The sequence below is a fragment of the Crocodylus porosus genome, unplaced genomic scaffold, assembly GCF_001723895.1.
Source record: "Crocodylus porosus isolate Cpor-Errol unplaced genomic scaffold, CroPor_comp1, whole genome shotgun sequence".
NCBI lineage: Eukaryota > Metazoa > Chordata > Crocodylia > Crocodylidae > Crocodylus > Crocodylus porosus.
This window is the reverse complement of record NW_017728918.1, coordinates 79738510-79761864: the sequence shown is the minus strand read 5'-3', so window position 1 is coordinate 79761864 and position 23355 is coordinate 79738510. Positions and strand designations below refer to the sequence as shown.

Here is a 23355-nt window from a genome sequence, read left to right as displayed (position 1 = left end):
TGGACTTTAGGAAGGCATTCAACACTGTCTCTCACCCCATCCTCATTAAAAAGTTAAGCGACTGTGGTGTCAACGCCTACACAGTGAGATGGGTCACAAATTGGCTGGAGGGCTGCACCCAAAGAGTGGTGGTGGACAGGTTATTTTTGACTTGGAGGATTGTGGGCAGTGGACTCGGTCCTCGGGCCCACACTGTTCAATATCTTCATTGGCGACTTGGACAAGGAGGTGAAAAGCACCTTGTTCAAGTTCGCAGATGACACTAAGATGGAGGGAAAAGTGAGCACGCTAGAAGAGAGGGACAGACTACAACTAGATCTGGACAGGTTACGGAGGTGAGCGGATAAGAATAGGGTAGGTTTCAATATGGAGAAGTGTAAGTTGTTGCACCTGGGGAGAGAGAACCAGCAGCATACCTACAGGCTGGGGAACTCCCTTCTCATCAGCACAGAGGCAGAAAAGGATCTTGGAGTCATTATTGATTCCAAGATGAACATGGGCCACCAATGTAGGGACGCGGTCAGGAAGGCTAACCACACCTTGTCATGCATCCAAAGATGCATCATGAGCAGGTCCAAGGAGGTGATCCTCCCCATCTGTGCGACATTGGTCAGGCTGCAGTTGGAGTACTGCATCGAGTTCTGGGCACCGCACTTCAGGAGGGATGTGGACAGCATTGAGAGGGTCCAGAGGAGGGCCACTCGCATGATTAGGGGGCAGCAGGGCAGACCCTACAAGGAGAGGTTATGGGCCCTGAACCTGTTCAGCCTCCACAAGAGAAGGCTGAGAGGGGATCTGGTGGCCACCTATAAACTTGCCAAGGAGGACCAGCAGGCAGTGGGAGAGTCCCTGTTCCCCTGAGCACTACTGGGAGTAACAAGGAACAACGGACATTAGTTGACTGAAAGTAGACTCAAGTTAGACATCAGGAGGCACTACTTCATGGTCAGGGTGGCTAGGGGATGGAACCAACTTCCAAGGGAGGTGGTGCTCACTCCTACCCTAGGGGTCTTCAAAAGGAGGCTAGACAATCACCTAGCTGGGGTCGTTTGACCCCAGCATCCTTTCCTGCCCATGGCAGGGGTTTGGACTTGATGATCTGCTTAGGTCCCTTCTGACCCTACTAACTATGAAACTAAGGGCAGCCACAGGACACCTTGGCTAGGGACCTGGAGCCTAAGAGAACAAGATAGGTCTGGAGCCCAGAAGCTGAGGTCTGAGACAGTGCATTGGGAGAAACAGGTAGAGGAAAGGGGCTAAAGCCAGGAAGGAGAAAGCCGCAACAAAGGTTTGAGGCTTGAGGGGCCAAGTGTGGAGTCAAAGCCAGGGGCACCCCCTCCAAATACTGATCCTGCATCAGTATCCTGATGGGCATAGCTATCAGTATCCTGATGGGCATAGCTACAGGGGAGGACAGAGAGAATGATTATAGCCTCTAAGGAGCAACTGGGCCTGTCTTAAAAGGGGCACCCACCCCACAGAGGGGCCCCAAGGTCTGTACACAGAGGAAAGGCACCTAGGAAAGAGGTTACCCCAGCCTCTGGAGGCATCCTCCCCAGTTAAAAAAAATCTTAATATCAAGTCATGACAGTTGAGAGGTAGGAAGTATAGGAGGCCAGGGAGCACAGGCAAGTGGATCTGACCACTAGGGGCATCAGACGCCATGTATATTGTTGACTCTGTCACAGACCCAAATACCAACGTTCATAATTTATATTTTAAACCACAATCATTTTCCAATACCTGTATATGAGAAAATCTATATCTGTATATCTTTTAAGCTCTCTGTTAAGAAACGTTCTTTCAGAAACTTCAAAAAACAACTCAGTTCTTCAGCACAGTCATGCTAACTCTAAACACGGCCATATCCATCTTCTACTATAATCTGTGAAAGACTACCACTGATTTCATAGGATTTGACTAAGGTCTATAATGACCTCTAAATTCCAAAGACTGAATTTGCATACATGGTGTGCATGACATAATTAAGTGCATATATATTTATATGAATATGGAATATGTTTTGTCAGATTTTTGTTCCATACAGTGCTGAGAGAATAAATGCTGAAGAGCTAAAAAGTAATTTGTGTTTTCTACCTCTAACACAACAAATAACCTATTACCTCCCATGTGATTGTTCTGAGGCAATGCTATGCTATAAAACAGGGAAAGAAACACTGCTATGTATTTTGGATAGGCATATCACTGTCTTAAAAATATTTTAGTGCAAGGAATTAGGTCCCCTCTACATGTTACAGCTAATGTGCAATTAACTGGTTAATTGAGCAGTTACCTTAAGACCAGCTATACTTATCATGCCATAAAAAGCTCCAACCAGCTATAAACTTAGACCTCAAAAATGTGTACTATATACCTGGTTGCAACTGAGCTTCAACCTGCATGTGTAGCAGGGTCTCTCTTGTGGGTGGGAGACCCGTCAGCTGATGGGACACCCAGCCCCAGGGCTGTACCACGCCCAGCCAGGGGTTGGAGTCCTGCAGCTGAGGGGGCTCCAGCCACAGGAGTTTGCTTCTTGCTAGGACAGGGGAAACCCAGGATCAGGGTCCCCCTGCACTGGCAGTAAGGCCCAACGGGATCTTACATGCAATCCTAAAATTGCACCTCCTGCCATGCACATGTGGCATGGCAGGAGGCGTAATTGCATGTATTGTGCATAAGATTCCATCACGCCTTTACCTGCACATAAAGGAGCTGTCTTCGAGTAATGGATCAGTTATGGTCTAGGAATTTTGTGAGACAAGGATTTTTTTTTTTTGAGTGTTATCTATTATTGGACCAATTGTGTAGTTGGAAAAAGTTAGCCAAGTTTTTAAATGCAAAGCATTCTTCTTCTGGTCTGATGTTTTTCACTTCAAACCTAAAGAAGAAAGCTGTGCATTCAAAAACTTGGCTAAGTTTATCCCAAGTGTACGGCTGGTCCAAGAAAAGATATCACTCAAAAAAACTTGCCTCATATTTATGTAAACTACTATTCTTATAAATACTATTATGAATAATCTTTCCTGTGGTGCTTTGAAGTTTTATGCTTGAGGTAACAGAAGTATGGAAAATGAATACACACTGCCATTTAGTTAAAATAATAAGATAACTTGATTCTGTGCCTTCAGCAATTATTGAGGTACACAAGAATGATTTTGAAATGTATCTTTTATTATACAAGTTTAACTTCCTTCTGCAAGATGTTGTTTTTATGATACAAAAGTGTATCATAAAAAATTAACATTTAGTTATAACAAGGAGATGTTTTTATTTCACTTAACATCTGTAGCAGATGTGAAATATGTAATTATTTTTGTAAAAGACTTCATAACTTCCATGATTCTTTTGTTTGGCACATCTTTCTTTTATTGGGCATTTTAGACAATTGATAAGCATTATTCGGTGGCATATGGTCTGAGTCTGACGTGCTTTGAAAAGAGTACAGAGTACTAATAATGAGGATTCTGTGAAAATGGGAAAACCAGCACAACAGATATGCTTTGAGAAAGTATGGGTTTTTAGCATCTTGAAACAATATATCACACTCAAAGGGACAGAATTGGGCTGCACAATCTGTTAGCTCATTCTTGTCCAATCTGGTCTCCTCCTTTCTTTTGGAGCCAGCATTGTCATCAACTTGCTGAATTATACTCTGACTGGAATGTATTTCAGGCACAGGGTAATGTATCTACTTAAATGGAATCCTATCTTTCTACAAAAGCTTTTTAAGTATAATAAATTTAAAATATAAAAAAGTTCGATTAGCTTAAAGTAAATGGTTCAACAGTTTACATATGTGCAGGAACAAAGAAAATGACTACTTACTAGTTTGAGAAAAAATCTAGCTTGTTAAGAGATTATGGTATAAATTACAAATAAACTTTATTTTTTGTAAGAAACATTTTGCAATGATGATAGACTCCTGTTCAGCAGTAAAATATAGTTATTAAAGGGTGAGATACTAATCAAACTAATGTTGCTGGTAAATGTGGGAGGTTTTTATGCTCTTACATCCAAAATCTATGAAAGTTAGCCCCAAGTTACTCAGCATGAGCCCAGTTTGGGTGCCATTGAGAATCCAAAAACAAAAATGCTATTGAATTAATTGAGAAAAGTTCTAGTTAATCGGCTAAAAAAAAGAATGTAATATTGATGATTTATATTTCCCTGTTATCATGCTGTACTATATTTAGAGTGTTCTTTTTTCTATATGAAAATTAATAGAAATTATATTACTGTTTTAAACTTTAAGGATATGAACTCTAGTTCAAATGATCAATTTTAACAATTTAATATTAGTACATATTTAATGTATTGGGAGTCATAGAGTCGGTGTCTGTTTTCTAATAGGAAAAAACCCTGTTTCTTAATAGAAACACATAATTTAATATTCATGCAATAAATTGGCATGAAAAGAAGTTATACTTTAAAATAAATTGTCATGAGAATTTTAAGCTCTGGATTGTGCCTATGGGTAAAATAGTTTTGTTTATTGCATTGATTTATGTGCAAGTAAGGGGGTCAGCCAGAAATGACTAGGATTCCCTGCTGGTAGAATGACAGGATAGTAGTATATGCGCCAGCTCTCCTGCTTAGGGTTCTTTAGTTTTCCTGTGGTAAATTACACTGCTTTGCAGATATGACTAACAGCACCACAGGCCATCGCTGTAATAGTAGTCCGAGGAAGGAAAAAAATAAGCACCACTGATTGTAAAAGAAAGAAGAGCATCATCGAACAAATTCCAAGCAGTGTGAATTTAGAATATTTTGTTCTGGGAACTGCACAACTAAAAGTAATAGCACAGGTTCTCAGATGAAAATAACTAACATTGTGAAATGGTTTATTTTACCTTCTAATTGGCCATCAATATTATAGTCAGCCAATTTAAGCATTGTTCTTTTATAGAAGAAGAAGGGGTTCAGACTTAGTATTTCCTTAGACCAGAACATTGGTTCTACTGATGGAATTAATGTCATGTAAGAAAATAATTTAGTCCAAAATTCATGGCTATCATAAATTATTACTCCTTGAAGAGAAAAATAAACTCAGCTGGACAATACATTTTGCTACTTAGGATGTATTGGACAGAATAAAATTGTGAACATATGGATTTTCATGTGTTGCTATTTGGTACCTAGCAGTCCTGTTTAATAAAGTAAGAATTAATCCATAGTCATTGTTTGACTCTCATGTAATCTTTTACTTAACTCACTGCCCACTAAGCACATACATAAAACCAGTATTTTCCCATGTGTTTGCCCAGGTACAACTTTAAAAAGCCTCGGGCAACACCAGTGCATAGTCATAAGGGATTATAATTAAGACCATAAAAGTGAACGGAGTTTCTCTACTTACAGAAAACAAAAGAGTAATATTTTAATTTTATTTAATTATCATTTGAATGGTGAATAAAATTCATGAAATGAGAAATACAGTAACACTCATGTTTTCCATACTGTAGTTCTATACAATGATTTGTAAATCAGAGATTTGCTATGCATATCTATATAGGTGTTTTATTCTTTAACATAGCCTCTCCAGTTTTTGTGCACTCCTCTTTTCTTTTCCCTTTCTCTAAATACAATATTTCCTTTGATGCATTACTTCTTTCCTGTTTAAACTTATTCCCCTTCTTACTTTACAGTGTTTTACATTTCCATCCATTCTTCCTTCAGGAAGCTTTCTATTCCTTTGTTTTCAATGCTCTAGTTTACAGAATAACTATCAATGTGTCCCTCAAATATATTTTATTATCAGAAGCATGCAGGAAGCAACATCTCTTCTGGTTATGAAGACTATAAGCTAGCACAAACTGATAGATGTCAATAAAAACTTTAATTGTTTACTAGTTTAGTAAACCATTTAAGTTCTGGTACATCCATCAAATCTTTTACTATTAAAGTAAATAACATTTAATTATTTTAAATGCATTTAAGTTTTGCTGTGCTTTCCAGGCTAAATTGTCTATATTTAATAAAGTGTGTGTGTGTGTCTGTACATACGCGTATGTGTGCACATGCGTTTGCGCTCCTGTGCATGTATTTAAACTGAGTACCATTTCTCTTGTACTTTTATTTCTTTTATTTTCAGATTTCTTTGTAGCTTAAAAAAAAGGTAGTAGTGATATGTTTTCTGTCATATTCATAAGGACAAAGGGCATGAGTAACTATGCAGTGCTTTTCTATTTGCTACCAAAAGGACTGTTTCTATTAAAAATGTAATTGTAAAGCCCAGAAAAGCATTTTCAAAATGATGTAATGTTCTAAACATCAAAAATTGTACATCTTAAAAGGTTTTCTATAAATGAAGACAATATAAGTAACAGATCTTCAGTTATCAAAAATGTTATGGCTAAATACTATTTAAAAAATGGAGATATTCAGTTTCCTGATTATGGTTTAAAAGCTACTGGGTATAATTTTATTAAAACATCCTTAAAAATACATTAGCCATAAAATAACGGAACAAATGTTCCAGGAAAAATTGCAAAGTTGTTTGCCTGAAGGCCTTGTTCAGGTTAGCAAGCAACTACATGCAGGTGTAGTGAGTGAAATCATTGGGTAAATTTAGACTTTAACTTAACTTATACTGTGATTCACCAGGGATTCACATTCAGCTTTAAAGCTATAATTCTGACCAGTAGGTACCATGAATTTGTATAAGATAAGCAGACTACGAAAAAAACCTCACTGTATCTTTTTTGCTAAAATCCAAATTCCTTGATGAAGGGAATATTGTAAATGTAATATGCTCGCACGTACTTACTCTAGATTTGTTAGAGGATACCTCAGAATTGCACTTGAAAAAGTACTGTATTTTCTTATCTCACCTTTTTTTGCCAAAGCACAGCTGATAGAAATCGGAGTGTGCATGAAATATGGTAAAAACAGGTTGTCCTGCTTACCAGCTGAAACAAAAAATAATATCTGCAGGGACTTGCAGGGAGCAGAACAATAAGTCAGCTACTCTCCGAATTACTGCTACTCTGTTACTTACTACAAGGAAACTACTTTTTTCTTCATGCTGCCTTTCAGAAACAATGTGTGTACTATATTCCATTGAATAGTATATGTGAGAAAATACAGTTGTTCAAACTGAGTTCAATAGCAAAATATGTATGGACAATTTTTCTAGTTGAAAATAGACTTCACCTAATAATCAGGAGGCTTTTAGCGTTCAAAGTATCCTAGGCCAGAATACTCCTGACTTTACTATTTTTTTAATTCTGTTTTTAAAAATTAAACAATACATATATGTTAGGCATATAGACATCCATACGTTCATTTACTACTTTTTCTCTCTCCATCCTTTGTATGTTGTTGGGTTTTTTTAGACTGTAATCTGACCGCAAACCGGGACCAGACTACATCTTCCTTTATGTATACAGACAGTGCCTAACACATCGTGATTGCTAGAACAAAGCTAATCATTAATAACAACAACCTTTGAATGTTAAAAACTTCTTAGAACAACTGTTCTAAATTATGTAACCATTCTCTCTGTTACAGATGAATGACATTATAGCCACAGTAAGAGATTCTAATCTGAAACTGACTCTTGCCTTTGGAATAGGCATGCATCATGCTGGGCTACATGAAAGAGATAGAAAAACTGTAGAAGAGTTATTTGTGAATTGCAAGATCCAGGTACATTTTTTTTTTTAATAAGACAATAATGAGTTTTACATACAATTTTAAAAGTTGTCTCTTTGTTACATACACCTCATTAATCTGGCTTTCTGTTTTAGGTTCTTATTGCCACGAGCACATTAGCCTGGGGTGTAAATTTTCCAGCTCATTTAGTAATTGTTAAAGGAACAGAATATTATGATGGAAAAACAAGGCGTTATGTGGATTATCCCATTACAGGTATTCACAAATATATTACTCATAATTACCAAGATGCATCTGAAGCATATGAAAATGTGAACATTGTTTACCTTCTACTTTTAGAAACTGATCCTTTTAAATTTTAATAATAGTAAAGGATTTGAAATAGGTTTGTTACTGGGTTCCCACCCCCCTTTGCCCTCTCCCCTCCCCGCAGTGTTTTTAAATGTAAATTATAAGAATACTGCTAAATTCAGTGTTTTAGGGGTCCACCTGCCTTCCTTTGTGGATACCTTTCCCTAGAAAAACTACTGTTAAAATTATTCAAAATAGGTGTTTTAAAAAGAGGAAAATAAATGGTTTGAACATGCACAGTAAATATTGTGGGATAATGTAGAGTCGTATTTGGCAAACTTTTTAATGTATATCAAATAAGATTTTATATAAACATGAAAAACTAATTGTTTTCAGTATGTTTTTTCCAGCACTAGAAACAGTTTTAAATACTTATATGTGCCTCTGCTGTGTTTGCAATCCAAACATTGTACTGTGTTAGTTCAGGAGAATCTGAAATTTAAATTATTAAACCTGAATACAAGTTAAAATAAAACTAATATTCTATCTTTGGCCAAGTTGAGTGAAGTAAAAAGCAATTAAAATAAACAGTTAAAGTTAAATTATATATTTTAGTTTCACTATTAACGTAAAAATTGCACTTCTAATTCTGCTTCTGCCTCCAACTTATCAAAATCGTGATAACCACTTTGCAGTCTTGTTAAAAAACTTTTAAAAATTAAAAATGGAAGGACTTTGAAAAATGTCAGACAAAGGTGAATATTTATCTGAATGGTAATAAGCTTGGAGGACAAGTTAAACTTATTCCAAGTTTCCTGTTCTGTTTTCTATTTCTCAGTTTTAACAGAGAAAGTAAATTTGATTTGGAACTATCTGAAACTGGGCCGGAAATGCCATATTCCTAGGAATAATGTAATTCTTATTTGTAACATAAGAGATTGATGACTTTAACCAAGCAGAGTCCCTTCTATAGAAAAACTTTTACTCACTGAAAAAGTTGGAACTCAAAATATTATAGGGGATGTCACTCCAACTAGTCTACCGTAGAGCTTAATTTAATGTCTGTTGTCCTCCACTCCATGCAGGAAATTTAAAATTGATTTCCAAGCCAAAGCTCTTGCTCCTGAATTCTAGCATGACCAGGGGACATACTACAACAGCATGATCTGCACTCTTGAGAGTACTTTGTGTCATTCTTTGTCTGATGGAAACATAGTACTAACAATCTCTGGAGAAGATTGTATCTGATCCTCTTAAATTAGATAACTTTATTTCTGGTGGTAGATATTAGGGAGGAAGGAATATGTTTTTACATTCAGATCCCGCAATGAATCTGCAGAGCTAGAAGTTAAAAAAGACTTATTAAAATAAATGCATTGAAAAAAAGATTGTGTGATCAATACATTGCCCAGTTATGTTGTTTTTATGGACTTGTTTTTTGCTTACAGGTATTGCTTGGGAATTTTGTTAAGTCTGTTGTATCTTCACTGAGTGTTTTTGAGAGAGAGATATAATCTTGTGCCCAGTTTAATGTTGTTATTTAAAACTTAACAGAAGATGTAATTGACAGTATTAGGGAAAAGGTTATTTTAAAATAGATCTAAATTATGTAATCACATTGTGTGTTTGCTTAGAATAATATCATCATTTTTAAGTTTCTATAAAATGTTTATGTCTCTGGAAGCTGTGAAGAAAAAGTCCCCACAGATATGCAGTTTGATGTGATGCTCTCAAATTGTCATGTGTCTCTGTTTCACTGTCTCTTTTAATCTCCAATACTCGATTATTCTCCATTGCAGTTACCAGAGGGTATGTACAGAAGTTACATTTTGATCTAAGCCTAGTTAGGTCAATCTATCTAAATACCCATCTGTGCAGGCAAAAATGGTGGGGCGCAATCTAAGTTAGCTCACCTGGGTATCTAAGTTAGTTTACCTACTCAAGTAAAGTTACTTAGATAAATAGGCAGTGGGTTACCCCAATCTTCCAAATGTCTGCACATGTTCCGAGTGCATCCCTGGGGCTAGGAAAGCCCAGCCTTTTGTACCATCCCCAGGACTCAAAGCATCCAAAGCTCAGCTTCCTACATCCCCAACCTTGACCAGGATATTTTTAGCCCACCCCTTAATCCCCAGAGGAAACCGCCCTCGCAGACCCACCAAACCCCTGTGCCAATCAGCTAGCCCCTCCTAATTTCTGTTTGCTTCTCCCCCCACTCCAAGTTAGTGAGTTTCTCATATGACTCCTAGCACCGGCAAACAGCTGTACTGCCATTCCCAGTCTATGATCATGTGGTTTAAAGTAAACTCCGTGATCATAAACAAATGCTTGTATGCACCTTGAATAAATTTGGCTACCTATATGCAACTGGGGGCAGAAAATGGACAGTGAATTACTCACAGATTGTTCAGTAGTTTGAAAATAAAACAAAATTCACGTCTAAACTTAAGCAAATGTAGAGAGTGCAAATCAGAGGTTTTAAGCTGGACCCATCTTAGTTTTAAAACATTTATTCGGCCAATTGTATCGCGTGTGACATTTCAAGACTTTAATCCAGTAGTTAACAGCCAGCCACAGGCAACATACAGCAAGTAACAAAAATGTTGCTTTTGTATTGCTAGACAGTGGTTATTGATAAAAATCATTTCCTGATGACTTTTGGTAAATCCATGTCATATATGTCATTGCATACTGTTTTAATGCACTGAGCTCAAATAACAGGAATTGGTTTCCTTGTTCTCTTGTATGCACCTATTCATAAGTACTGTTCAGGGACCCGTTTCATTTATAGTTGAAAGTCACTCTTAATTTAACAAAAAATAAGCTTGTGTACAGAATATGGTTTATATAGATCATAGAGAACACAGGAAAGAATATATAAGTTGTTAAAATTAATGCATGTTTTTAAAACACTTATAAAACATCAGTGGTTTCATTTATATTATTTACTCATGTTGAGGTAGCTGCTAAAGACCCCAAGCAGGGTTTAGAACCCTTCTGGGGCATGGCATAGCAGGAAAATTGGGAAAACAAAATCTGTACTTGCTCCTCTGAATTTACAATTTCATATTATGACAAGATGTACACAGTTAGTTAAGCAGACATCCATAGTCTGCTTGGATGCTTCCATTTGGATGTGGGGAGAATCCAAGCAGTAATAAAAAGGGCTGTGTTTATATAAAATAGTATCCTTAATGTAATTAATAGTCATAACTGGCCAACTAGTGCCAACAACAGGGGGATTATAGTAGCGGTAAGTTTTTTAGGAGGAATTTAAGACTTTTTTCTTTCAATTTATTGTACCACCTTATAATATGATGATGGGGAGTTAATAGCATCCAGAGCTCATCACCCATTCTGAAATAAGTCTTTTATATCTGCCAGCTAATATAATTTCTCCTTATGTTCAAATGTTAGAAGGCATAATATATAATAGAATTTACTTGTACCTTAAAACAGAGTCCTAGGAAATTGCATAGGAAGAGGCAATTATTTAGGAAATCTAGGAAAAGGCAGTATTTAGATTACAAAATCAAGCAAATGAAAGTTAGAAAGTGCTAGATTTACCGGTTCCACCACAAGGATATAAATATAAAAACTAATAAATAACCTTTAATATAGCCATCGTATGCATGTGCTGTGATCTTCAATTACATAGTCACAACCATTTATTTATTTATTTATTAACCACAGAATCCCTGTCCTAACATGCTGTGGCCACGTAGTAATGGAGACAAGTTTGAGGTTATACTTGAGGTAGTTGCTGTACAATACAAATCTGTACTATAAATTGAACTTAAATCTGTTTATTATCTGTTTACCAGATGTACTTCAGATGATGGGACGTGCTGGTAGACCTCAGTTTGATGACCAAGGCAAAGCTGTGATTCTAGTTCATGATATTAAGAAAGACTTCTACAAAAAGTTTCTTTATGAACCTTTCCCAGTAGAATCAAGGTAAAATTTGACTAAAAAGAGAAGTTAAAGAACATACTGCAAATGTGGGGTTGATGAAAGTGAGGGGAGTCAGAGATGCACCAAAATACTGGGGTCTTTAAAGACTGTTCTTCTCCTGAGCACACAACCTGCTTTATCAAGACAAGTCTAGATGTCTTCCTCCCACTATCTCATCCATTCCTAGATAATCCTGACAAATATTATACTGCTTTTAGATGCCTTTATAAAAAGCAGAGATATAGGTTGTAGCCGTGTTGGTCTAACAGCAAAAGCAATCAGAAATCTTGTGGTAGAGGCAAATCTTAAAAAACATTCAGAGATGATAACATATCTTTGAAAGAACAGTTTTCTTATATAAGACAACTGCTCATGCTTCCAGCAACCCTGAGAGAAAATCTGAGGGCAAGAGTGCTTGGCAGAAAAAACAATTCTAATATTTTTCACATGTGATTTGTTTACTGATCTAGACCCCTTAAGAGAGGAAGAGACATCAGCCCCAAAGGGAAACATATCTTCTTGTAAACAGATGTAATACTACTTGTAAGTTTTCTGCCAGAAGAAAAGTAAAGAAAACCAAGAAATATTGTGCTAACCTTGCTAACCTTTTTGCAGTTCATCATTTGTTGTTCAGTGTTACGAGTTATAGTTGTAGCCAGTATAGTCTCTTCTAGCATAGCCAGCTATGCACAATTTTTTCTTAAGGAACAGTCAGGGTCTATATCCAAACTTTAGTTAATCATAGGTTACCTTCATATATATGCTTGTTTTTAAATATTCATATTCATTGTTTAGGAAATATAGTTGAATTGGAAACAAAAAGAACGGAACCTCTTCAGAATGATATAATTCAAGGCAAAAATAAAACCAGGGTAAAAATGCAAATATTATATCCAGACTGTGTGGTTCTGGTAATAAGCCAGGAAACCTTTCTATATGTTGCTAAGTGGTATCTCTAAAAATAGAAGCTTTGTTTTAATTTATAAAAGACAGTATTAAAATATTTATATCTGAAGTATTATAAATTGTCTCAGATTCCTGAAACTTTTTGGATACCAACAATGTACTCTTAGCACCGTGATATTCTGTTACTATATATAAACATATGAACAGAAGTGTTCTACGCTGTTGAAGAGTTTGGTCTCTTATATGATCATTAAAGGCTTTTGAAGTAAGAGACTCCCTGATTTCTCAAAGAGGAAACTATATTCACTTGTTCTTTTCTTGAAGGAACCTTTGCTTTGGAACTATTTCCTTGTTCTACCAGATACCACATGGATTGACTGTCTATACTCTTCACATTTTGTTGGGTTTCTCTATTTTTTTCAGTAAATGTTTAAGAAAGAAATTGGTTTTCCGTGACACTGCATTTGTCGTCTTTCTGGTCATTCCTGGTATACTGCTCAGGTGTCAGATCTCATGCTTTTACCTCCCTTGAGAATTTGCAGTTCTTCCCCTTGTCGATCTGTCACTGGATTATCATGCCCTGTGTATCAGCTGTACTTCCCCACTGTGACCTGAATTTGGACACCTGCAGTTCTTCGTTTCAGAAGTCTGTACCAGAGCCATGGAATAGCAAAACAACCTTCTTTGAGCCAAAGCATTGTTTATTTTAGCACTAAGAGCAAGCATTTAAAGAGGAGAAAACGAATTTTAAAGCAATAAGCACTCATATGTATGTCTGTCTTGCCTAAACTCTTCCATTTTCTGATGATAACATACCTATGCCTAATACATCCAGGTTCCCCAGCAGGTTCCTGTATTTCCGTGTGTTTATCCCAAATAAACTCTCCCCTTTGTGGTGAGAAAGTTGCTTTAAACTGCCAAAATTCCTTTTCTTCTGTATTTCTGGGTTTTGTTCTTTCTGGGAAAAACTAATTGTTCTTATTGAAATATGAAGAGGTAAAATCTTCAAAATTAAAGGCTTGTGCATCGTATTAACAACCCTCAAGTATTTGCTGAGAAGTGGCTTATCCTGAATTGCTCTTCTGTTTTCTGTATGTTTTTTCTTATGCCCCCATTACGATAAACCAACATATTCACACAGTAAGCATCTCATTCATGTCAACACAAGTATTCTTAAATCATTACATAGCAATATCAACCTTTCACCTTCCCAACCATAAGCTAAAGAATACAGCATACATAGTCGAATTGTCAACTAAGTGAATTTGAGCTAAGTAGTAGGTACAAGCGTGAAATGATTGCTGCAACATAGAGGTGATGACTGTGCCATTACAGGAAAAGGTCTTTTTTTTAAAAAAAAAAAGAGAATATCATTTTTAAATTATAAATATTAAACCCTTTTTGAAAAGCTACAGTTCAAAGAGAGCTAAAGCTTTTCATGTCTTGTCCCTTAGCCTGTTGGAGGTGCTCTCTGATCACTTGAATGCTGAAATTGCCGCTGGAACTATTACTTCCAAGCAAGATGCAATGGATTATATCACCTGGACCTATTTCTTCCGTCGTTTGATCATGAACCCTACGTGAGTGTTAAATGAAAATGTAATATAACTGAAAAAAAACACAGGAAAGAGTTGCTGATAGGTTGGTGCTTTCTGTTGTATATTTTGGGCATTTAGGATGCTCAGTATCTTAGCAATTGAACTACTATTGACTTATTCATAGGAAAGAAGTTGCATGCAAATGATTTGCAAGTTTTCTCTCTATATACAAAATATTGATTGGCAGATAATCTTAGGCTTTTCTATTCAGTAATAAAGATGAAATTGTAGAAAGCCCAATCAAAATGGTTAAATCAATATTTCTAAATTACACCTCCATGCCAGCAGATTCTTTTTATAGTGAAATAAAACTTTTTTTTAGTAACTACAATGACATGTTATGCATAGCTTCCTATAGGAAACTCCACAGCCAGATTTTCCAGTAGTTCATGGAATGAATAGCTGTTGGTGATTTCTCTGTGACAATGCCTCTTTTCATTAGAGGAGACTAGAAAAGACCATGTGTGCAAATGTTTTCAAGTGGTGTTGTCATCCTTTCTTGCTCCAGCTGGGTACAAGCTATTGTGAGCTCTTCCAGCAATGTAGCCCTACCCACATTGTTTTGGATAAATGGCATGCCACGTGTCCCTGACCATTCACTAACCAGAGCTGTAGAGAACAGGGTTTTTAAATAGTGTCTGGGTGTACTCAAGACTATAATATTTCTGAAACCACATAACTTATCCCCACTATGTTCTACAACATTTTCAGTTTAGTTCCCTATGAGTAGTTTCTATTGCTAAGTCTACAGATGAAATCTTCAAGTTGCTTTAAATCCACATTTCATTATTCATTAGTTCTGTAATCTGCATTTAGTCTTTCTACCTGAACCTTTCTCCAGGCAAACTTTTTATAAAGAGATTTTGAGAGTGATGGGAAATACAGAGGTCTGATCTTCTGTGCCTTTGGGAATTTTGTCCAAGGTCAATATATGAGACAAAAAAAATATTTTGAAGATACAGTATTTATTCAGGATAGTGTGTAACTTCATAATGATATATTTTGATACTGGGTTATCATGTTTAATCAATATGTTGACAATTTTTCTATACAGTACATAGAATAACATATATATTCTTTATAAAACAATTTGTACCATCCAGTGTATAATACCTACATTGAATAACAGATGTCTGGACAGTTAGTATTTCACTAGTGTTCAAACTGTCCAAATTCTAGAAAAAGCTTCCTACTCAGGATATTTGATGCTCCTTACTTCTGAGGAATTTCTCTAATTACAGTAATGTGCTATGAAGACTTATATTCCAGTTTATAACTGAATTTTCACTCTTAAAAGTAAGTTGGTGTTCTGAGCCAAAATACCTAAACAGTCCTGACCCAGAAAAGAAACACAGCACATGAGCAATGGAGTGCTGAGTTTCCTTTGCAGGAAAATTAGAACAGTGAGAGAAAAAGTGAACAAATCTAATCAGCAGTTGTGTCTATGGTAATGGAGGGTAAGAAGAAAGCTAAATACAGTCAAAAGAAATGAGATAATTAATTATAGTGCACTTTTATGGGGTAAATTAGGAACTGACTGAGCAGACGGTGCAGAATGTTGTGCAGATGTGTGGTAGATAATACAGAGTCGTCTTAGGGTAAATTTGCCAAGCATAGCGGAGGACATTTTCAGGGGAAGACATATTTTCTTGCATACCACATGCCCCCAATAAAACGCACACCTTGTTTTTTGAAAGCAGATAGACAAAAAGATTTTTTTCCAGTCATGTGACATAGCGAGTGCATCGATATGTGCCATTAAGGTGATGCGATAAACTCTAGCAGAAACAACTGGAGATTCTCCCAGGAGATTCTATTTTCACAGAAGGACTTAGTGGATGTCAAACAAGGTTAGACCCCAGATCCTTGCAAGAGGAGCTGCAAGACTTGCTTCTTCATTGTAAGTAGTTCTTTATATAGGTTCCAGTAAATAAAGTGTTTCCATATCACAAACCTTATCAAGATACTACCAGCAGCTCATTTGCTGCTTCAGGCACTAGCTGTTGTGGTCAGCCAACAGCCACGTCTGTGAGAGGGTTAACACAGGACTCGGCCCTTCCTGCTTACTGAGCCGGATACAAGTGGCAGTCATTCAGTAGCTCATGGCATGCACACAGTTTTCAGGCTTGCTGCTTTTCCAAGCTTTCCTGATTCTGACACGCATCCCATTTTGGAGAGAAAAGTTGCATGTGGTATTTGAGAAAATGTGATAGTGTGGGTTGGAGATGACTAGACTCAAGTGAGTCCCACAGTACAAATAACATTGAAGATGCAGGTTAAAGCCACAAACATCCTCTTTCTTTTTTTACCCTGCCTTACCCTTACTTATCTCCATAGCATTCCTTCTCTGCTTAGTTATGCAGAAGGAATAAAGACCATTCCTTAGCTGTAGGGCTAGGGACAGAAATTACACATAAACTGATATAAGTGATCATAAACCAGTAGAAACCTGTAACAAAACAGAAGTTCAGTGCACATAAACTACTTTCAAAATGGCTGAAACTGGTTTGAGATAAACCTGTTTGGATGTAGTATCAGACTTAACTGATTTAAGTTAAAGCAGTCTATGGAACTTCTCTCTCAAATCTCCAAGAGGATATGTTTGTAAGTACCAAGTGCAAGCCCAGCACTATCTGTCTTTCACATTTTTATTGCTTAACATCATTCCACACAATAGTGGCTGTTAATAACATTTATTCTAAAACTTTTAAAGTACAGTACTAAAGCTTTTGGTCAGGCTATCTTCAGTTATGTCATAACTCACATATTAAATAATATCAAACGGCCTGTTGTTTTTATTGAGGCATGTCCTTTTTTTCAGGAAAATGGAGTCAGCTTTTTCTCTGAAATGGTAAAGTGACTCCCAGAGCCACAGAAGAGCTTTGTTTTGTGTTGTTTTTAATGATGTAAGTCAGAGGCGTAATCACTTGCACTTAGGACATAAATAAATATTCTTTTAGGTATTGTACCTAACCACCTAGGCTAGAGACAGAAATTACACATAAACCGGTGTAAGTGATTGGAAACCGGTTCAAATTTGTAACATAAACTGCTTTCAAAATGGCCAAAACCAGTTTAAGACAAACCTGGATGGATGGAGTATCAGACTTAACCGATTTAGGTTAAACCAGTTTATTCAACTTGTCCAAGATCCACTCCAGATTCAAGTTAACTCATTGTCCCTCAACATCCCACGATGCTTTTCACCTCCACTGCAAACCTCCCCCCTTGCAGGGTGGGTGGGCTAGTCTTAAACCAAGCTGTCTACTTCAACCAAGCAGGGAGGCATGCTCTAGTGCCTTCAGCTTCTGATCTGGGCCACTGCAAGCATGTGGCTGCATTTCCAGAATTAAAAGTTGAATGTCTGTTCACTTATTTATTCGTTTAATCTATACAACTTAGACTAACCTTTGAAGACTGAATCAGTTCAGCCTCAGGCTTTTTGATTGTCTGTACTTAGCCCTAAAGATGCAATACCCATTTTACCAAGAGAAGCAGGGAGTTTTAGTTACATTCCAGTTTGATCCTTATATGATTTATCCTACCTATATATACTGTTCTGCATCACCTCCTATCATAAATGCGTTTGTAGCTTTTCTTTACACTGTGTAACAGCTACCGCATTTTTCCATAAGAAATATTTTTAAATTGCTTTGGGTTTCATTGAAATGAAATTCATTTTAGAAATATGCAGCAATGTTATATATTTGTGAAATAATGTGCTAACATTTTGGTGAACACATACTGAATCACTCTATTTACACCTGCAAAGTCCTATAACAAAAGCTTTCAATAAAGTTTATACTCACAACTGATAATATATGTCAGTTTTCTGAGAGAGAAATAAAAATCAAGATAAGTTTTAATTATAAGTATCCATAGCTTAAACCTCTCTGTTGTTGTGCTGCATTGAAAAAGGATGTCACACTATTCAGAATATTTAAAAAAAAAAAAATCCAAAAAGGTAAGCTCACCTCTTAATTCTTATTTTCATTTGCAGCAGGGCAACCCATATCAATTTTTAACAGTTCTGTTCTTTTAAGCAGATAATGTTAATATTAATAACAGTATTTTGAACAAAATTTAATTTTGCCTCTTATGTATCTCTTTTATGTAATAATACATGTTAATTATGTTAAAAAATTATAAATATTGCAGCATTTATTTTTTCTGATTTTTATAATTTCCATGCTTTTTTAATCCATCTGTCCTGTTATCTGTGACGTGGATTTTAAGTCTAATGATAAAATGAAGACTTGAGCCCATAAATGTGGAAGTGGCTGAATGGTTACTTCCCTGAATAGATGAGGAATATACCTTTATGAACTGAAAGTCCAAATGAGTTGTGGGTATCGCAACATGCCATGTATTACTTGTTTAGAAATAACTGACTGTAAGGGCCCCTTTACACATGCAGGTAAAGGCACAGTGGAATCTAGCGCGCAGTCCACACAGTCGCACCTCCTGCCATACCACACTGCATGACAGGAGGCATGATTGTAGCATTTTGCATCAGATCCCATCATACCTGGGATTTGGGCCTCCCCCTTTACTAGCAAGAAGCAAGCTTCTGCAGCTGGGAGCCCCTCAGCTGAGGGGTACCCAGTTGTGGGAGCTCCCAATGCTCCCCCAGGGCTGTGACATGCAGCTGCTGCAATATTGCAGCCCTGAAGGTATAGGAAACCTCTGGGGCTGGGCAATTGCAGCTGCCATGGTTTCCCAGCCTCAGGGGTGTGTCAGACCCCAGGGGCTGGGAGCCTGGGAGATTGCAGCTGCCAGTCTCCCAGTTCTGGAACTCCCAGCTTCACACACCCCCAGGGCTAGAAGATTGCAGCAGCAGCGATCTCTTAACCCTGGGGATTTCACACACACCCAGAGCTAGGTTATTACAGCTGTGGTGTACTGCTGGGACCCAGAGTCAGCAGCTGCTGGGGCTGAGTCTCTCAGTTGTGGGACTGCCAGTCCCAACTGCTTATGGTGCACCCATGAGCCTGGGAGCCCTGTCAGCTGATAGCAAATTTTTGAGATCTAACTTTATAGCTAACTTTATCTGATTTTTGAGATCTAACTATAGCTAGTTAGGAGCTTTTTATTGTGCAATAGCTACTTTGCACCGTGTAGCTGGCCTCTACTGTAATTATGTAATTAACCAGTTAATTGCACAAGAACTATAAAGTGTAGTGGGGCCCTTAGTAAAATATTCTGATCATTTGAAATTTCGTGTTTCAAGATAGCTTTAGTTTTGATTGCCAATAGGCACTGTGGCATGGACTTTTTTTATTTTTTTCCCCTTAAATTTTTATATACTTTAGCTAGGGTCTTGATTAAAACAAAGAGAAGGGTTTATAAAGAGTTCTAATATGTAAAAAGGACTGTTGTGGGCTATTAGTCAATCTCAGCTAGCAGGTTAAAGATCTACAAAAAATAACATAGGGAAAGAGAGAAGATCCTTGGCTGTGTGTGAAATTCGTGGGATATGTTTTAACCTTAAAATGATAAAATAGTTTATTCAACACTTCTGCAAAAAGGTGAAAAAGGGAGACGTAAAATATTTCTGAATAATAGATCCTGATATTTTAGCTATCTACTATACCAGGAAAAAAAGCATTAAAATCATTTTTACATGTAGGAAGGTAAGAAAAGTGAATGTAGGACTTGGACTATTAATTTGTGCATATTAGACTGAGAAACAGATTATCATCATATTAAAGTAAAAAAGTTAAATCTCCCTATATAAACTGCATGTGTAGATATGATAGATTTTGTAGTCAATTCATTCAAAGATTTCTCTTAAAAGATTTTCCACTTTGTGATAAATTTAAGGCATTAACCAAAAAGAAAGAATGGTATAGTGTAAATTATAAGAAAATGGAATTGTCTAAGTCGGTAAAATGCTCTTATTAATACCTAATTTGGTACCTTTTATATCTCACTTACGCAATTCCATGCATACCAATCAGAGGAGTATGTCTAATTTGCCTAATAAGTATAGTTATTACTGTCCAGTGTGCAGATTCTTATACAAGAATCTGTCTATTCTGGGGCTTATAGTTTTAAGATATGTTTTTTCCTGCATAAACAATATGTATAGGCCTGTCTTTTTATTTATTTTTTATGAAGACCTTATTTTACCCAGTTACTTAGTAATGTACAAACCACATCACAAAACTGGTATAAGCCAAACTTACTTTGAATTGTATATGTAAATGTCGTAGTTATTCTGTGAGAGCAAAATAAAATGAGTTTGTTTCATTTCCAAAAAAGCCTTTATTTTGCATATAAGTTTAGAGAACACAATTAATTGAATGGAATTAACTACATGGAAACCTACATCAAAAAGAATTAGTTAATACTTTCTATTGCATAGAAATTATGGTGTGTTGGTATTTTGCACAGATATAATCTTCTTCTGTCTATTGCAAATGATAAAGTCTTTGAAAATGTGCAATTTAAGCCCCCAGCATTTGCTCAAAAAAGGCAACTTGGATTAAATAAGTACTCTGACTGCCTGGACCATACTTCACTTGTATAGACTTTCATAAACTAAATAACATGGAAGCAGTGCCTCACATTTACAGTGCCAGGTACCTTTGGCACCAGTTTGCAAGTGGTGAAAACTCTCTTATAAGACAGAGCTTCTTGTAAAGGTCTGAACTGTGACACAAGTCCAGTAGAAAATTCTTTTCTGACTCCAGAGAAGCTGGGAGCTGTTCTCCTAGAATTCTCAAGTAAACACAATCCAGATCAGGAAAAGAAGTAAGAATCAAATTAATGTTCGTTCTCTCTCTCTCTCTCTCTCTCTCTCTCTCTCTCTCTCTCTCTCTCTCTCTCTCTCTCTCACACACACACACACACACACACACACACACACACACACACACACAGGATTTAGATGAGACGTTTCTTGATTTTTAGCACACACATTACACATTTATACCCACATACACATGCGTATAAATATGTGTATATGCATATGTATATATACATGCACCTATACACACACATACCTATACATACATACATATAGCATTTTTGTGCTCAGAATACACAACCATCTAAATCCAGTAAAATAATTAATAGATAAATGCAGACTATAGCCCACATGTGTTATGGTGTACAAATCCAGTATGATCCACCTTTTCCTTCCCAGTGAAATATGGTGATCCATATCTACTGGACAAGAATTTGTAAGCCACTGCTGGGATCCACTTTCAATAGCCTATGCAACAGTACTATGTTGAAAGTTTTTACTGCCTTTATTAGGATCAGAAGATGCCTCCCCCAAATATTCCATTTTCCCCTAAGCCACTGGAGATGACTACCTATGCCTGGCTCTGCAAATGTATGTAAAGGAAGATTCTGGTTTCAGAATTGTTAGTCTCAAAAAGCATAAACTAATGTTGGTGGTTAATTAACCAGATTTTGTTCACTTTTTTTTTCCTCATAGAGCCTGCAAAGTAGCAAGATTTTTCTTTTAGTGTTTTAGCTGTCTGTGCAACCCGCTTCCATTATGTGTGTCATTATTACTACCGTATAATCGGAACATAAAAAACATGGTGCTGCAACAAATGACTTCACAGCATTGACAGTTATAGCAGGACCATTTCAAGCCTGATGAAAAATTTCCCAGCAAGATCTCAGGTCAGGTTTACATAAGCTAAACAGGAAACGATTGCCACCATTCACATTAAATCCTTAATGTTTTGTGTAACTTCATCTACATTTTATGTTCCTGCACGTCTCTCTATCTTTCTCAGCTGATGAAATTCCACACTTGCTTAGATTAGAGAAATAAGTTCATGTTTCACAGTTTGTTGTTTTTGCTAAGCCCGACAAGGTCTGAAGGCTTTTAATATATTATTTTAAAAGACAATGAAAAGTTAGTTCCTTCAGTTTTTGATTGTTTAAATTTTATGTACTTTGTAAATTTTTATGATACCTAGGGGTTTGTTATTGCTTTTTCCCAATGGACTACTAATGGAAGTTAGCCTGTCTAGCCCATGTGCTAGATGCTGTTAGGATAAAACTGCCTTTGACTTTCACACCTCTCAGGGGACGAGTAATTGTTGTGTTCAAACAGCCTGTAATTGTGATCCCGCTGGCTTTCTCAGTACGCTTCTGGCTATTAGAATCATTAAACAACTCAGCACCTGTTAACAGCATTGTAAATATTCAACCCTGCTTGTGTGCAGGTTGAGCCCAATATAGGAGAAGGCTTACAGAGCCCAGCCTCATAAATTAGAGCTCCTGACAAGTCAATTATTGTGAAACTGGGTTTCACTGTGAAATAAATGAAATGGTGTGCTGATAAAAAGGTAGGCTGTCTGTTTATAGCAAAGGGAAAATAATGACTAGATGATTCAATGCAGTGAGCATGAAACTGCATTGTTTTTATTCTTTATCTGTAATTAAATGGTTAGGTAATGCAGCTTCATAGGAGAACTGATATAAAATACACTTTGTATGCTTGGAAAATACTAGCATGTAGAATTCCATCTATGTTTATCCACTGTTTCAAAATACAGAATAATTTCCTTGTTGAAATGATTATTGAAAGAAATGACACAATCTTTCCAGTTGAATAGCTCCATTGTTTATTAAGGTAAAGGTGCACTGAGTGACTAAGAAGATCCCTTGGGTGTGGTTAATTTTATTTTTATGTCATTAAAGAGATTATTTTAATATATATTGACAGCACATAAATCAAGATTACAAGTAACTTTAAAATTCCTTTGTCATACTTGGTGCATTTAGGTTTTTCCCTACAATTTTTTCAAAAGTGTAAATATTGACACATTTCTTTATTTTGATCTATTATTCAGCAGAAAAGTCTAGCAAAAATAGTTTGCTGTTTCAGCAATCTAAGAAGAACTTTGCCTATCATTACTTATTCTAAACCTGAAAGAGTGAATAATTTCATAGATTTCATAGACATCAGGGCTAGAAGGGACCTCGGGAGATCATTGAGTCCAGCCCCCTGCCCAAAGGGCAA

At 36.5% G+C, this 23355-nt stretch overlaps 1 protein-coding gene across 1 annotated transcript in view; it reads left to right on the top strand.

The window, feature by feature from the left end:
• The window catches only part of ASCC3 (activating signal cointegrator 1 complex subunit 3), a 555582-nt gene that overhangs the window by 458431 nt on the left and 73796 nt on the right, over positions 1–23355 (top strand). The window contains exons 31-34 of the mRNA XM_019537809.1: positions 7510–7647; positions 7749–7869; positions 11730–11862; positions 14220–14345. Coding sequence (XP_019393354.1) covers positions 7510–7647; positions 7749–7869; positions 11730–11862; positions 14220–14345 — 518 coding nt within the window. The remainder of the gene's footprint in view (positions 1–7509; positions 7648–7748; positions 7870–11729; positions 11863–14219; positions 14346–23355) is intronic.